The sequence below is a fragment of the Barbus barbus genome (assembly GCF_936440315.1).
Source record: "Barbus barbus genome assembly, chromosome: 35".
NCBI classification, from domain to species: domain Eukaryota; kingdom Metazoa; phylum Chordata; class Actinopteri; order Cypriniformes; family Cyprinidae; genus Barbus; species Barbus barbus.
In genome coordinates, this window is record NC_136763.1 from 1,181,658 (window position 1) to 1,199,152 (window position 17,495).

General features: G+C 35.0%; 2 protein-coding genes across 3 annotated transcripts; one reads left to right on the forward strand and one right to left on the reverse strand.

Moving 5' to 3' along the window:
- The first annotated feature begins 1,709 nt into the window (after positions 1–1,709).
- On the forward strand, positions 1,710–12,422 carry orc2 (origin recognition complex, subunit 2). Of its 2 annotated transcripts, XR_013782919.1 has the most exons (17): positions 1,710–1,966; positions 2,315–2,464; positions 2,595–2,681; positions 3,229–3,321; positions 3,409–3,440; positions 3,528–3,585; positions 5,339–5,514; positions 6,345–6,443; positions 6,519–6,628; positions 6,824–6,956; positions 7,284–7,380; positions 8,864–9,010; positions 9,103–9,274; positions 10,060–10,121; positions 10,192–10,310; positions 11,402–11,624; positions 12,249–12,418. XR_013782919.1 is itself a non-coding variant. In XM_079393811.1 (16 exons), exons 1-16 carry the CDS (start codon positions 1,888–1,890, stop codon positions 11,483–11,485), a joined length of 1,698 nt encoding a protein of 565 aa, XP_079249937.1. In that variant the 5' UTR covers positions 1,710–1,887; the 3' UTR covers positions 11,486–12,422. The 2 variants fall into 2 exon arrangements, 1 of the variants encoding a protein (XP_079249937.1); XM_079393811.1 differs by having other exon boundaries at positions 11,402–12,422.
- cfap410 (cilia and flagella associated protein 410) lies at positions 12,415–15,878 on the reverse strand. Its single transcript, XM_079393812.1, has 7 exons — positions 15,758–15,878; positions 15,607–15,625; positions 15,009–15,055; positions 14,703–14,932; positions 13,542–13,689; positions 13,375–13,471; positions 12,415–12,848 (listed from the first exon to the last, which is right to left on the reverse strand). The coding sequence occupies exons 1-7, from the start codon at positions 15,832–15,834 to the stop codon at positions 12,708–12,710; spliced, it is 759 nt and encodes a 252-aa protein (XP_079249938.1). The 5' UTR covers positions 15,835–15,878; the 3' UTR covers positions 12,415–12,707.
- Between the last annotated feature and the right edge of the window lie 1,617 nt (positions 15,879–17,495).

Consider the following 17,495-nt stretch of genomic DNA (forward strand, 5'->3'; position numbering starts at 1 on the left):
ATATATTTATAAGTATAAATAAACATTTTAATATTGAAAATAAATACATTATAAATTTATATATTTTACATTGTGTGTTTGTGTGGAGCTCAGTTGAAAAACATTTTAAATAAATTAATGTTTATTTAAATTTTTTAAAATAAAATACAATTATAAATATTAGAATATATCATTAATATTCATATGTTAATATTATAAATAATTGTATGTAATATTAAAAGTATAAATAATAGTAATAATTAGATCATTATATCTGTATGTATTTATCTTCGAAACAGTGAATCATTTTGCGACTCAATGGTTTCTGAGTTTATAAAAGCTCTGTTTCTCCATCACTAAACGTGCTTTTTAAAATCATTACAAATGTCGAAATTGGAAAATGAATGTCTCTTTTGATCTGTTTTTTGTAGTGAATCGCTTGAACTGAATGATCGAAGTCACGAGTTCGAATCAATCGAACCGGTTCCAGCGTAAATGACTCACTCAATTGAATCGGTTCATCTGTTTCTCCTGTTTTCTCGTCTTCAGTCATGTTTACACGACACTGTCAGAACTATTACTGGCTCATTAACTGAAATAAGCGAAAAAAGTGTAATGTTTCCACATAAAATCTCCATATTTCCATTCATGACATCCAACACAAATCTATGAACATATTGAGTTGAGGAAACCTCAAAATACATGTTAGATGGACACATTGTGTTTATGATGGAGTTTGTAGCTTAATCCACTATATTTGAAATAGTTTGAGCTGCAGTTCAATAGAAATCAGCTGAAAGCATCCAGTCTCTCAAAGCATTGAAGTCAATGTTCAGTTTATTAGTGTATATTGTAATAAATATTTGAGAAATGATTGTTGTATGTGATTGTATTAGTCTATATAGAGTGATAGATAATCTTCATCATTCAGCTGAACTCTGCTCATGTTTCAATCACTTCCGTTCTTTTCTGAAAAACCCATGGCACGAGATTAGTTTATTGTGTGCACTATTTAACAGGGTTGCTTTTGTGTATTGCATTATATTTGGTTTTTAATTCAGAACCTGAAATGCCCTTTTATAGGCTATTTCATATATAAAATAACATTAATTTAATCTTCAGACCGGCCCAGTGCCGGATCAGAACTGCTCAGAACATTATAACATGATATTTCTGTTATAATATATATATTCTCTCATTATAACATGATATTTCTGCCTCAGTCTGAGTGAATGACTCTTGAATCTCTTGAATCTTGAAAACTCTTGAATCTTGAATGAATATTGAAAGGAAATCTTTATGAGGAGGAACTGAAGTGCCAGATTTTACTGACATCTAGAGATTTGACGCAAAACATATTTTTATTTGTCAGTTTTACTCTGATTATGCTTTAAAGCACCGTTAATTTGGATTTAATTCATTCAATAACCGCTGTGTCATGTGATAAGTGTTACTTTTCTCAGCGTTGAGTAGGATTATCCAATCACAACTATTTGTGTTTACTCTTTTGTGTGTGTGTGTGTGTGTGTGTGTGTGTGTGTGTGTGTTTCTCCATTTTTATGTCAGAATCCAGTTAAAAGTATGAAAACATTGAACTTTCCGGTGTCTTCAATTAGGAAAAACACATCCTGCTAATTTAACGGAAATCTGCTCCCGCGGTACGAACTATGAATTATGGGAGATGTAGTTTTTTTTCAAAGGAGCCTCATTCTAATTGGCCGGAGCGAGTCACGTGACCTTCCTCTGGTCACACGTGGGTTAGAATGTTTCCCGTGGCGCGGAATCGATGGCAGTTCAGTCAGGATTTCAACAGGTCGATTTGAGCAAAATAGAGTTTTATTATCAAAACAAATGTTAATAAACGTGTATGTGGGACAGATATTACAGTTTTAGCTCGTGAGTCGCAGGATGACGCAGAAACAGCTGTTAGAGGTTCGCTTCGTGGCTGATGAAGATGTTTTGGATCATATTGTAGAGAAACAGCAAGGTAAAAGCTCATTTAACTTTGCTTTTACTGTCAAACTATAAATTACTATATAACCAGTCATTTCTCTAATACTATAGTACTAGTAACGTTTATACACACACACACACACACACATATATTATTTATTGATCTGTTTATTATAGGTAATTAATATATGTTATACTTTATATATTATTTATTTATTGATCTATTTTATTTAGTTGTGTATATATATAATATTTCAATATTTATTGATATGTTTTTTAATTTAAATGTTTTTATCTAATTTATTAATATAGGTCTATATTATACTTTATTTGTGTTTTTATGATTATTGATCAAATCTGATGTTTTGCATTGTGGATCTAGATATAAAAGCAGCTAATGGATCCATACAGGCGCTGGTGACCCTAAAAACCCAGCAGAAATCCAGAAGACCTGAGGATGATGATGAGGATGAGGATGAAGAGGTGTTTAATGAGCAGAAGTATGTGGACGTTCTGTGCACCGGATCACAAGGTGACCATTAACAGCCATAGATACTGACAGATAACGCACGGTTTTCACAGTATAAAGATCGCTCGGTGTGAATCATGATGTTTTCAGTTGTGTTGTAATTCTAACTTCTCATTGGTTGTTTATTTCCCAGATGAGAGTGAAAATAGCACCGTCACTGCCGGAGCATCTGTCTTCTCGTTTCAGACCATCAAACGGGGCAATAAAATGGCTCAGATGGGTGAATAAACACTTATCAAATGTTACATATGCTGCATTTCAGTTTGCATACACACTAAAACTATATCTGTGTCCCTGCAGCACAAAAGCAGTCATGAGTAACACAGGTATATCTGTAGCAATAGACAACAATACATTGTATGGATCAAAATTATACATTTCTCTTTTATGACAAAAATCATTAGGATATTAAGATCATGTTCCATGAAGATATTTTGCACATTTCCTACCGTAAATATATCAAAACTTCATTTCTGATTAGTAATATGCATTGCTAAGAACTTCATTTGAACAACTTTAAAGGAGATTTTCTCAATATTTAGATTTTTTTGCTCCCTCAGATTCCAGATTTTCTAATAGTTGTATCTCAGACAAATATTGTCCGATCATAACAAACCATACATCAATGGAAAGATTATTCAGATGATTTCAGATGATGCATACATCTCAATTTCAAAGAATTGACCCTCATGACTGGTTTTGTGTTCCAGGGTCACATATTTCTGAATGTGTTGATTATAATGTTAATATGTCGTGTGTTTGTGTAGCGTCTGAATTGGCTCGAACGCCTGGGAAGAGCGTGACCTTCTCCACATCAGACACAAACGAGGAGTCGTCCAGCCCGACACGCGCCGCTAAAAGTCCGTCCTGATCCTGCGGTTTGTTTTCTTCTCTCAATCTCAGTTTAAAACGGACTGACTCTGATTTTCTCTGTTTATCCACGACAGAATCAGCCAATCAGAACAAAACCCCTCAGAAGGTGAACTCGTGTGTTTCTCTGCCAAAAATGAGACATGTTTACATGTGGTTGTGTTTTACTCACATATATATACTTGTGTCTAATCAGGGAAAGAAGGTGCAGTTCATCTCCACAACACCACACCGACTGCGCAAGAGACTGTCAGGTTCGTTTGTTTCGGGGGGTTTTAACAATAAGAGGACAATATAATGACACCAACACACCAATACAGCAAAAAAAAGTTTTTAAATTAATAGACTATATACCATACAATATGTATTTTCTTTTTTTTTTCAAAAATAGATAAATACTAACAAAAATTAATAGAACAATAATTAAATAGGCAAATAAAGTTCTTTTTAAATTCTAGAATAAATGCACATAAATTACATAAACATTATGCATTTACAAAGAAGTCTTCTAATTAACAAATCATTATTTGTGTAATTATTAACTTAACTAATTATTAATCATTTATTCATATTAATGTACAAATATATATTTAATACAGTAGAAAGGTAATATTAATCTATTTCCACAAATAAATAAATATTAACAACATTTAAAAGAATAATAGCTGAATATGCAAATAGAGTTGACTTTAATTTCCAGACATAAATTACCTAAACATACATTTAGGCTTGCAAATAAAAGTATTATAATTAACAAATTAATATTTGTATAATTATACAATTATAATAAATTATTAATATTGATGCAAAAATAATTTATGACAGTAGAAAAAAGTAAACAAAATTTAGCTTATCTTTTTCCAAAAATAAATAAATACTAACAAAATGTAAAAGAATAATAACTAAATAATAGGCAAATAAAGTTCACTTTAAATTCCAGAATAAATGCACATAAATGACCTAATATTATGCATTTAGGTTTGCAAATAAGTCTTAACAAATTATTTTTTGTATAATTATCACATTATAATAAATTATTAATATTAATGAACAAAAGATTATTATATTTATTACAGTCGAAAGAAAATTAAACAATTTATATTAACAAAAGTAACTCACAATTTTATTTTACATTTATTTAAAGTCATATTTTCTCTACCTATTTAATTTTTCTGACATATAGTAATGTTTCTAGTATGTAGGGCATTAGTAATGGTCTATAATTGGTTAAAACAACTGTTTAAACTCAACATTCATAATTATATTTTATTACTATAAGTTCTTTCTATCAGTGGCATTTTTTTAACAGTGAAAGAGGATATTAAACTGAATATTTCTTTAGAAAACATGCACTAGTGAATCATTCCCAATAAGACCAAGTTAATCTGATGTCATGAGTTTAAAAGTTTGTATGCAGTGCATGAATTATGGATTTGTTTGTAAATGTGTGTATTTCCTGTAGGGCTGTCCCTAACCGTTAGTCGACGAGAAGAGGCTTGGTCGACTAAAATGTTATTAGTCGCTTAGTCACAGAAAATAAAAATAAAACTGCACAGGTGAAGTCATGTTGGTCATACAGATAAGAGTAATGCACCTTTAGAATCTGTAAAGACTGTTTATTTGTGTGCACTCACTCACAATAACAGCAAAACATTGCGCTTTTGTAAAATAATGAAAGCAAACAGGATGTGCTTTCTGCCGTCTCAGTGTCTGTGAACTTGAGCACGAAACTCTGTGTATACTTGCCTTACAGACAGAAATATATCTATAGAGAGTGAAACGCCTGCTTTCAAATGAACAAATTCAAATAGAAACATTTGAGTTTTTCTAAGCATTTACATTGCACTTTTCTAAGCACTCAAAGCGCTTTACATTGTGAGATCTCCTCATCCACCACCAAAAACCTTTAGTCGAGGGCAGCCCTAATATCTCGTCATCCGTGACTCTCACAGGTGTCCATTTCATTTACTAGTGTGTTTTTGTTGTCTTATTATAATTATCATGCAGCTCCGAACCTGCGTTCAGACAGCGAGAGCGACTTCTCCCCCTCGAACTCTGAGGATGATGATGATGCTGAAGAACACGAGGGGAAGAGGGTCGACCAGCCCAAAACACCCAGTAAAAACACGTCCGCTGCTGCCCTCTATAAGACGCCCAGTAAGAAGAGCAAGAAAGCAGCAGAGGTGAGAGTCTCATCCTGACCTTTGACCTTCAGACCGTCTGGATGAGGGGCCAGATGAGTTTATGACTAACAAAACCTGAATTAGTGTTTCTCGCACTTAAAACACCTTAGCAACCACCCTCAACACCCTAGCAACCTGTAAGTCAGTAAGTATATAGCTTTCCTGTAGCTCAAATAGTAGAGCATGGCGCTAGCAACACCAAGGTCATGGGTTCGATTCCCAGGGAAAGCAAGAGCTGATAAAAATGAATGCAATGTAAGTCGCTTTGGATAAAAGCGTCTGCTAAATGCATAAATGTAAGTAATATAATAACAGTAACTGTAATAACTACTATAAAGATTACAATATATCTGATATACAGTATGTAATGATAACAAAAGCTGTAATGATAAAAATATTGATATATGAAACTTACAAAATGATAACTATAAAAATAACAGTAGCTATAATGACAAACTGAAAGATAATTATCATAAACGATAAATGATTATTTTGGTCAATATTGTAATCACGATTATTTGACATGATTATGAGAGACCAAAACTTTAAATTAATAATTTATTTAAAGACAGTGATAGTCTTCACTGTAAGAATTAAACTTAATTTGTTACTTATTATGGAAATCGAAACTGTATAGCCCAAAAAATTTCATATTGAATTTAGTGTTACTTCCATTTCTTTGTAACTATTTTTAAAATAGTTACTTACCAGCAATTTCTGAGTGAAAATTGTTTCTTAGTGTAGAATCACAGCAGCACGTTTTGCATTTCTATTGTTTTTAACGTCAGAAAATATCAAGTCAACTCTGTTGTGTGATTGTTCTCCTGCAGTCTGATCTGGTGGAAGAGTATTTTGAAGCTCACAGCAGCTCTAAGGTTCTCACGTCCGATCGGACCCTCCAGAAACTCCAGACGCCCAAACTGGACCGGGTCAGTGATCTTCATCTGTCTGTGAATATGGGATCTGTACGAGATCTAACGGAGGTGTTCAATTGTGTTTTATAGGAAACTCTGCTCAGCCTCTTGGGTTCAAACCAGCCACGCTTCGCAGAGGAAATTAAACAGCTCAATGCAAAACACGAGAACAACTTTAACCAGTGGATGCTGCAGCTGCAGTTGAGTGTGTGTGTGCGCGTGTGAGTGAGTGAGTGAGTGTGTGTGTGTGTGTGTGCGTGACTGAGTATGTGTGTGCGTGTGTGCGTGCGTGTGAGTGAGTGAGTGTCTGTGTGCGTGTGTGTGTGTGTGTGTGTGAGGATGATGATGATGCAGCACATATTCATCTTGTGTATCTCTGTTTGTGAATATTTCAGCATGGGCTTTAACATCTTGATCTACGGCTTGGGCTCCAAGAAGCTCTTGCTGGAGAAGTTCCGCACATCCATGCTGTCTGACTACGATCATGTGGTGGTCAATGGTTTCTTCCCCAGTATGACCCTCAAATCGGTTCGTTCGCTGCTTCTGCTTCTCTCACACACACGTGAATCCTCCGTCATCGTAAATGACTTTATTATGCAACAAAAAATGTTTTGCAACACCTTTTCATACAGTGAAAGCATCATGTGACAAAACAGCAGTCATCATGACTGTGATATCGACTAATATAACAAAGTCCCGTTTGTAGCACGAACTATAACTAAAACTATAAATATTATATATATATACTATATAATAACTATAACGATAACTCTGTCTTCAGCAGCGTCTGATAGTGTCCCTTGATAACAGCTTTGATCAGATTGACGTCGTCTGAATCTTGCTGTAATCTGACAGATCCTGAATTCCCTCACCTGCAACGTGTTCGGACACGAGGGAACTTTCCGTAATCCTGCAGACCAGATCGACTTCATCATCAAATCTCTCAGAGAAGGTAAGGCTGGCGTGTCACGTCTCTCAGCTCTTCTCTGATCGTCTCCAGTGGCTGTAAGTAGGGATGGGTGATATCTTATCATTTGCGAATTCTCCCCACGATACGAATGTGCAATAATAAAGATAAAGTCTAGTTGTTGACATGTTTCTGTGTGTGACCGTGTGGAGCGACCTTGCAGAAGGCGGATGTGAAATTGAGGAGTTTATCACTAAACGAGGAGCTCCTACAGTCTGGAACTGGTTTGGTCAGGGCTGTACTGTGCGACAAGCATCGGTCTGAGCCTTGAGTAATGTATTACAGTAGCACAGTTTTGCATGTGTATGAGCCTGTTTACAAACCTGCTGTCCAACAAAGATATTCATTTTTCTCCAAATTAACTTCATAACATCAGTCGTGTTAACATGTTATTTCCTCCCTACCCTGTTCCCTTGGAAGAAGGTTCTTCCAGGTTAAAAATGAGGTTAGCGCATGCGGTGAAAGGGGTGGGGTTGTGAAGGAACGGTGTGTGGAATTGGGAGCGGATGTGGAGGATGAGGCAATGGATGGATTAAAGTGTGTTAGCTGAATAAACATCGTCTTTTATTTGATTTAACAAGTAGAGAGTTTGAAATAAGTTTTTGTGATCAGACATGGTTTCATATCACAGAATGAGGCAGAAATCATACTATTTTATAGTATTATATACAGTGATAAAGGCTATGTCGATTAGCATTGCATTATAAAAATACTTTATTCTTATAAAAATACCCAGGATTGCTTGAAGAACACAGATAAACCTTAAATTGTCGCAATCATATGTTTATTGTCTTCAAGTTTAAACAGTTAATTTCTCTGCGTTTTATTCAGGGATAACTGGATATCTTTGTCCATATTAGGGATTTCCTGGAGCGTCATCAGTGCTATAACTTATGCGATGCATATGTGTTTCTGCGCAAGAGCGCCCTCTGGCTTCCAGGATGAACAGAGGTGGACAGTAGTGAAGTATTTTTACATTAAAGTACATTTAAAAAGTATCTGTAGTTTATCTTTGGAAAACTTTTACTTCACTACATTCCAAAGCATAATGTCATACATTTTACTGCACTACATTTCATAAATAATATATAATATAAAACAATAGTTTTTATTTTTAATACTCAAGAACACTAAAAATGTAGTACTTTCTTGTACTCAAGGAAAACTTTTAAGTACTTTTACTTGAATAAAAGTAAGAAAGTACTAGAGCAATATTATGCTTTGGAATATTGTGAAGTAATAAGTAAGTTTTCTAAAGAAAAACACTGATAAAATACAGACACTTGAAGAATTTATTTTCTAAAGCAGAGTAAAAATACTTAACTACTGTCTGCCTATTGAATTAAATAGTCATTACAATATGCGTGTACTCCGTAATGCTCACAACACCAGGGTAAAAATAGGAACGATAATCAGCCTACTTTTCTCTAAAAAACAATTAGCTGTAAGTTGCACATTTGTCTTCCAGACCCAAGCAATCACGTCTTCCTGGTCATCAATAACATCGACGGGCCCATGCTGAGGGGTGACAAAAGCCAGCAGGCTCTGGGGCAGCTGGCGGCACTTCCCAACATGCACCTGCTGGCCTCCATCGACCACATCAATGCTACACTCAGTCAGTCTCACGCTTCAGCTTTAGGTGATGCTGATCACTGGTATTATGTTATATTATATATTATAATGTTCTCCTGGTCTGTGTTTGCTCAGTCTGGGATCAGGCGAAGATGAGCATGTTCAACTGGCTGTGGTACGAAACCACCACCTACCTGCAGTACACTGAAGAGACGTCATACGAGAACTCCCTGCTGGTGCAGCAGACCGGAGCACTGGCCCTCAGCTCACTCACACACGTGCTGCGGAGCCTCACGCCCAACGCCAGGTAACACACACACTCGCTCACTCTCTCACACACACACACACACACACACACACACACACACACACACACGTACTGCACAGCATATATATACAGTGCCCTCCAAAAGTATTGGAACAGTAAGGCCAATTCTTTTATTTTTTCTGTAGACATTTGATTGTTTTCCTTGATCTACCCGTTTGAGGTGTTACTTAGTCCACCAGTGGTTTCTTTCTTCCTCAGGAGATTAATGGTTGTACTTGCTATTGCCAGTGTTTGTGCAATGGTTTGATTGATATTTCATCTTCTCTCAGCTTCACAGTTGCTGGTTTTTCACCCATAGACACCTCTCTGGTTTCATGTTGGTTACACGTCTAACTAACTATAAATGCAGTCTGCACGGATCTGAAACTGAGCAGACATTCAGTGCTATTTATTGTTTGAATAATCAATTAATAGGACACACCAGGGCAACAAAACACACCTGTCAGTCACATGTTCAATACTTTGGTAAGATGAAAAATGGGTGGGTTCAAACTAAAGGTGCTATCTTCTAAGTTGTGTATCAGATCCAGATGAAAATACCTGTAAATAAAAGCTGAAATGTTCATCTCTCATCTCATATTCATCTTTTGATGTCAAACCCAAATGTTTACAGCAAAAATAAAGGAATTGGCCTTACTGTTCCAATACTTTTGGAGGGCACTGTATATATTATATATAAACAAACATATAAAGACACTTTCACACATCATGTATAAAGCAACTTACCATTTTAATAAATAAGTGTGTGTGTGTGTGATTTGCAGGGGAATCTTCAGATTACTGGCAGAGTTTCAGCTGGAGAACAAGGACAATGCTGCATATACAGGTAAAGCATCCATCACTGCGTTTATTATGAAGCCTCTGCATATTAAAATGGATGATTGTTGTTTGTTCAGGATTGTCTTTCCAGGATTTCTACCAGCGCTGTCGCGAGTCGTTCCTGGTGAACAGTGACATCACGCTGCGCACGCAGCTCACCGAGTTCAGAGACCATAAACTCATCCGCACCAAGAAGGTCAGAACTCGCCTGAACTCACTTCACATGTGCAGAATTATGAGGGATGTAACGATATCAGAATATCACCATACGATAATATCACAATATGAAGTGCACGATACGATATTTATTGTGATATTCAGGGGGGGAAAAATTTTAGAGTTAAATGATTCTATCTAATGCACTTTAAGAGTTCAGAATGAAGAGCTCTAACCCATGTTCTTAACTAAGAAAACTTACGTCAGAAAAAAGTCAGTGAATTGACTTGTAGCTGAACTTTAAAGAGGACTCAACCCTGTATTTATTTGTGATCTACTGTCTCAGTCTAAATTACATTCACACTGCTGTTTTATTACAATATAATATCAATAACAGTAATAGCCATATATTATAAAACAACTGCACTGTAAAATAAATGAAAATGAATATTTGATAGGTATATTATTATTGCTTTACACTACAGTAGGATAATTACAATACCTCTTTGTTAATTTGTACACTTGAAAGAGATATTTTGAGTTTGGACTGCATTTAAACCGCTAGCTGTCAGTAATTCATGCTGCACTTTAAGCTTTTATTTTGAAGGAAACTCCAGCTTCAGTGAAAACAGGCACAAAAACACGTCTCGCTACAAATCTAGTGAAACGCTGTAATCATCTGCAGCTGAAATAAAGCAGAACTGGTGGCTGTTGTTCCCAAACGTGTGCTAAACTCACAGAACGTGAAATAAACTGCATTCATTCAGTGTGAACGGAGCCGTTCTGAGACGCAGAAAACACCGGATCATGAGCTGATCGTCTGAACCAAGTGCAGCTTCGCTTTAAAACAGACTTGATGAAGAGATTATATTGTGCTTTCGGTTTGAGTTCGTCTGACAGATACTGTGCTGAAGCATAATGACCCAAAACACTACTTTACAGACCTGTTATGTTAGAATAAGAAGTTTAAATATTTAAAAACTACACTTTTTGCCTGGAAGACCTATCGTTTCATATCGTCATGTGACCACGATAATATCCAGACAGTTTTGCTATCGTAATATTGATAATACCGTTACATCCCTAAGAATGACTGAAGTGATGATTTACGCAGCGTTGTTTGTGTGTCAGGGCGCTGATGGAGTGGAATATCTGCTCATCCCGGTGGATAACGGCACTCTGACTGACTTCCTGGAGAAAAATGATGTGGAGTGAAACCAGGAAAACCTCACTGCTGTCCACAGCTCAGTAAATGTGTTTAGTTGAATAGCACTTCATCTTGCCAACATTGTATCATAAATGATTTGATTTTGTAATTCAAGGAAGCGTGGCAGGTTTGACTGAAGGAGAGACCGTTTGTCACCCAAAAATAACATTGTGCTGAAAGATTAGGATGAGTTTGTTTCTTCATCAGGTTTGTAGAAATGTGTCTCTGCATCAGTGTCTCAGCAATGGATGCTCTGCAGTGAATGGGTGCCGTCAGAATGAGAGTCCAAACAGCTGATAAAAACATCACAATAATCCACACCACTCCAGTCCATCAGTTAACATCTGGAGAAGACAAAAGCTGAGACAAATCCAGCATTAAGATGCTTTTAATGTCTAAAATATGAGTCCATCTATAATAACTCTTCCTCCAGTGATAAAGTGTTCTGGTCTGAATCAGGAGAGAAATCTGCACAGATCAAGCAGCGTTTACAAGCCAAACCAGCTCTAAACTAATATGTGGCTGGATTTTGATGTGAGAGACAACAGGAGATGCACTTTTCCACTGGAGGAAGAGTTATTATGGATTATAGACTCGTATTTTAGTTAAAAGCATCTTAATGCTGGATGTGTTTCAGATTTTGTCTTCTCCAGATGTTAACTGATGGACTGGAGTGGTGTGGATTATTGTGATGTTTTTATCAGTGTTTGGACTCTCATTCTGACGGCACCCATTCACTGCAGAGCATCCATTGCTGAGACACTGATGCAGAGACACATTTATACAAACCTGATGAAGAAACAAACTCATCCTGATCTTTCAGCACAATGTCATGTTTGGGTGAACTGTTCCTTTAATTCCTGTTTCTGCAGCTCCTTCATGTACAGTATTCTGTAAAGTTTTGTAGGATCACTATGTGAACACAATAAATATTCTTATGCATCTGAGTTTATTTACATAGAAAAATACATTCTCATATATTATCTCAACCCAACTTCATTTAGATCATTACAAAGCAAAACATTTCCTCCAAAACAGGAAAAAGTCTTATGAACAGGAATCGGCAACTTGGTAACAATCACGAGCGAGGCGTTTAGACTTGAACATGACCGATTCAAACAAACGAAACCGGTTCAGATTATTAGTTCTGTCCTGATCTGAGAACCGCAGTGATGTGTTTTAATGTTAATATCTGAGACAGCTGCTGGTTTAAGTGTTTTCCGCTGGTGTTCATGAGCAGATGGGAGATTTCTCTCGCTCTCTCCGTCGACTGCGTGATCTGAGTTTGCTCTCGGTGACTGACTGGATGATTTTTAGCTCCTCGACGTCCAGATCCTTCAGCAGGAGGAGAACGGCCTCCAGCGTGTGACTCTATAAACAAGACGGCCTGTCAAGCCTTTTTGAACAGCTAGATTTTGTGTTTTTAAAGAAGTCTCTTCTGCTCACCAAGCCTGCATTTATTTGATCCAAAGTGCAGTAATATTGTGAAATATTTTTACTATTTAAAACAGCTGATTTCTATGTGAATATGTGTTAAACTGTCATTTATTTCTGTCATTTATAATAATAATAATCAGAAATGTTTGTTGAGCAGTAAATCAGTATATTAGAATGATTTCTGAAGACTGCAGTAATGATGCTGAAAATACAGCTGCGCATCACAGAGATAAATTACTTAATTTAACACATATTCACATAGAAAACAGTTCTTTTAAATATTAAAATTATTTCACAATATTACTGTTTTTGCTGTACTTTGGATCTAATAAATGCAGGCTTGGTGAGCAGAAGAGACTTCTTTAAAAACATTACAAATCTCAGTTGAAAACCGTTTGGCTGGTGGTGTATATGAGCTGCAGTTTAATAAATGGATGTGTCTCAGTGTTTGTGCTCGTACCTTCCTCTTCGGCGCGTCTCCGGTCTCTTGCGGGGACGACAGCGATGGAAACTTGTCTCTGGCCAGCAGCTTCATTCCCAGCTGAGCTCGGATCTTGCTGCACAAACACGAGCATGAGTTCAGTTCAGATCCGCAGATCAAACAGCAGAAACTAAGCCAGATCTTACTTGGTTTCCTCCATGCTGTAGTTTAGAGGATCCGTCTCAGAGTCGGCTTCTGCGAGGCCATTGGTTGAGCTGGTGGGGGCGGGGCCTGGAGGGGACACAAGCTCCTCCCCTTCTTTCAGTGCTTGTGTGAGCTCTTCCTCTGTAACCACTGACAGAACAAACTCATGAATATTCATATCTTTAAACTACTCATAAAAGACAGCACATTAAAAGTTTAAAATATAGAAGTTAAATGCTGATAAACTGACACCTGTGGTGTCACCTGATCGGTGTTTGCAATTAATTACTTTATATATATATAAAAACAGTTACAGATTAATGAACTAAGTCTTTTTTTTATTATTGAATTAGTGTATATTATATATATATATTATATACGTATAATATATATTATCATTAATAACATTTTTGTTCTATTTTACTTTGTTACCTGAAACTAAATAAACATTAACTGAAAATATTTTTTTTTTGTCTTATTTCAGTTAGTTGCCAAGGCAACATCTCATTTTTGTTTAATTTAACTTTTAAGTACTAAAATACTAAAACGAAAAAAAAAAAAATGAGTCAAAAAAATGTATAAACTATATGGACATAAAGAAAACCTACTAAAAATGACAAAAACAACCAAATTACTAAAACCTGAAAATTAAAGCGAAAACAAAAACATAAAATCTATATCAAAATATTTAAGAAAATAATAATAGTAGTATACTGATTATATTAAAATAGCACCGATATATATTATAAAATATCAAATTTGATTTAACATGGGTGCATTTGATCATATTTCTGCTGCAGGTGATTGTAAAAGCCACTCCGATTTTACCAAAATAACTGCTTTATTTTTTAATTTGATTCAGCTTTATTAGCATGACTGTAACACAATGTTGCCAAAGCATTAACATGTATATAAATAATAATAAAAAGAAAAAAAATGAACATAGATAATAAATAAAATCCATCTAAATATATGAAAAGATAACTAGAGTGAGTTTAGAGTTAACTGTGTTTAACACCTATCATTGTGAATGCAACACAAATGTAGCAGCGGTTGCCAAGTATGAAGGGTTTCTCTGTATCATGCTGATATTTAAGACAAATCAGCAGAAAGAGTTTGTTTTTATTATGTATTGTCCATTAATGCCTGCTGGCTGCGCTCACCCTGGTTGTCGAGTTTGTGCAGGCCGGGCAGGTTTCTGATGACGGTCAAGCGGTATTTGTGTGGGTCAGCATCACAGCACGGGTTCTCTGCGAGCCACAGCACCTTCAGACGGCTCAGCTGCTGCAGATGCTTCAGCTCCGACAGACTCGAGATCTTATTCCGTCTCAGATAGAGCTCGCTGAGATGCTGACACGACGAGATGTGCTCCAGAGACCAGATCTGATTCGCACTGAACACACACACACAGAGTTATTACAGTCATGTGATGAGAGTTATGGATTATTACCAGATTATTCAAAACAAACCTCAGTGTGAGAACCTCAATGTTAGGAATCTCCGCAAATATGGAGATCTGTGGACAACATCAACACGTAGTGAGATATTATACTGTGAGAGAACTGGGAATACTTTGATATATGGGCTACTATGGTACTGAATAAATAGAATATTTGTAATAATATTTTGTAATTGTTTATATATACATCACGATTAATCGCATCCAAAATAAAAGTTTGTTTACATAATATATGTGTGTGTACTGTGTATATTTATTATGTATATATAAATACAAACACATGCATGTATATGTTTAAGAAAAATGTGTTATGTTTATATATTAAATATATTTATATAAAATATAAGAATATGAATATATAAATGTATAAACGTAAATATTTTCAAAATATATACTGTATGTGTGTGTATTTATATATACATAATAAATATACACATTTAAGTAAACATTTAAAATGTAAATTGAAACGAGTTGAAATCAGAAAAGTGAAATGATATATTAACAAAAACTCTTAGTATATTAATGATACAAATATTATATATATATATATATATATACAGTATTATGCATTTTAATCATTAAACAGAAGAAAACGATTAAAAACTCACATCTGTCAGATTGCAGCCCCTGAAACACATGAATAAATGATTAAGAGAATACAGTTATATATATCATCCATTAAATCCAGATATCAAACTAGACACTGAATAAATGAATAATAATCATAATTAAAGACTCGGCTAACAGCAGAAAACACACCAGCAGTTCAGCTTCTTCACGCTTTCCAGGTCCGATGCTTTAGCCCGAGCTAGAACGAGTTTACGCGTTAATTTCATGCTGATAAATGTCAAGATTTGGTTTGGAAATGCGTCAATATTGATCTCAAACGCGTCCAGCGATGATTAGGTCACTGCGCATGCGCCGCTCTGCGCCTCCATGACAACAGCGCGTCACAACATCCGCTCTGCGTCTCCATGACAACATCCGCTCAGTTCACAGCGTCAGCAGCAGAGCATTAGTCTGTCAACACATACAGCTGCAGGAGAAATGCATGTATGACCGCTGGAGAGACTACATTAGGACACGTGCCGTGATCTGTGCACAGGAGTAATGTTTCAGTATTTCAGTAAATATCATGCTACAAGAATATGGTTTCCTTTCAGCAGCACAGTACAGGGCAGATTGGGGCTAGTCTCCAGATCTATTTCACTGGAACTTTCATGTTTGGACAGAAAATTGCAGTTACACTAATTATTGTTTTCTCTCTCAATGTTTTTGTAAGTTGCTGCTTCAAAACAGTCTTATAAGTGTAAGTGTAAATTCTGTGCTCCAAATAGTTTATCTTTTGTTTTTTTTGTTGCTGTAGCTATTATTTAACAGTAAATTCCTGTATATAACATTCCTGAAGTGGTAAATTAGTAATTAGTGTCACTGAGATACATTTTATACTGACTATGTATTCATATTTTAAGTAATATTTACATATTTTCTGTTTATTGTAATTTTAATAAAAAATTTATTTGTTTTGTTGTGTGTTTTTGTTGTTTTTGTTAGTTTTTTTAAATATATATATTTTATTAATTGTATTAATTTTTATTACTTTCACTGAGATACATATAATGCGTATTACTTAGATACTGACTATAGTATGTATTAATATTTTTAGTAATATTTTTGATATTTTCTGTGTTTATTGTAATTTTATTTACAATTTTAGTTATTTTGTTGTGTTTTTTGTTGTTTTATATATATATATATATATATATTAATTTTATGATTTTTGTCAGTTTTCATTCATTTAATTTCATTCATTTTCATTTAATTTTATTTCCGTTTCAGTTCACTTTTCTAGTTTCCAGTTTATAATTTTGTTGTTTGTTTGTTTTTTTGTGTAATTTTCATTAGTTTGTGTTTTTTAAAATATGTATATTTATTATTTTTAATTAGCTTTTATTTTGTGTTTCAGTTCAGTTTTAGTAATTTTGTTGGAGTTTTTGTTTTTAAAAATGTTTATTTATAATTATCATCATTATCATTATTATTATTATTATTTTAGTACATCAAATTAAACTAAATGAAAATGAGAAATATTGCCCTGGTAACTAGTTGAAATATAATAAATGTAGGCTTTTTTTCCCCAAGTAACAGAATATTAATGTATTTATCTTTATTTTGCTGTAATTGATCTCTTTATCTCAGAGTGCTTGTAGAGTACAGCTTCGTCGTCGCAGACTTTTCTTTTTATGGTTGACAGAAAAGCTCAGCTGTTTTTCTAGAACCCATTAACTTTGTAAATTAATTAAAAAGCTAATGGGTTCTAGAAAATAATTAGCCATTATGTCATAAAATAAACTGCTTTTGCTTCTTATTGTTGAAGAACATGCAGAAAAGCGTGGCTTAAGGCTCTTCTGGAGGATCAGTCTCAGTGTTGCCAAGTCCACGGTTATCCTGCATAATTGATATACTTTACTTTTTCATGTCATGGGTTGAAGCGACC

Bases quoted from the DNA above. Each gene is read 5' to 3' on its own strand.
- orc2 (XM_079393811.1), top strand. From the start codon at position 1,888: ATGACGCAGAAACAGCTGTTAGAGGTTCGCTTCGTGGCTGATGAAGAT. The intron at 3,441-3,527 runs GTGAACTCGTGT...GTGTCTAATCAG, and splicing joins AGAACAAAACCCCTCAGAAG to GGAAAGAAGGTGCAGTTCAT. The intron at 7,381-8,863 runs GTAAGGCTGGCG...TTTGTCTTCCAG, and splicing joins CATCAAATCTCTCAGAGAAG to ACCCAAGCAATCACGTCTTC.
- cfap410 (XM_079393812.1), bottom strand. From the start codon at position 15,834: ATGAAATTAACGCGTAAACTCGTTCTAGCTCGGGCTAAAGCATCGGAC. The intron at 14,933-15,008 runs GTTTGTTTTGAA...GTGTGTGTTCAG, and splicing joins ATTGAGGTTCTCACACTGAG to TGCGAATCAGATCTGGTCTC. The intron at 13,472-13,541 runs GTAAGATCTGGC...GTGTTTGTGCAG, and splicing joins TACAGCATGGAGGAAACCAA to CAAGATCCGAGCTCAGCTGG.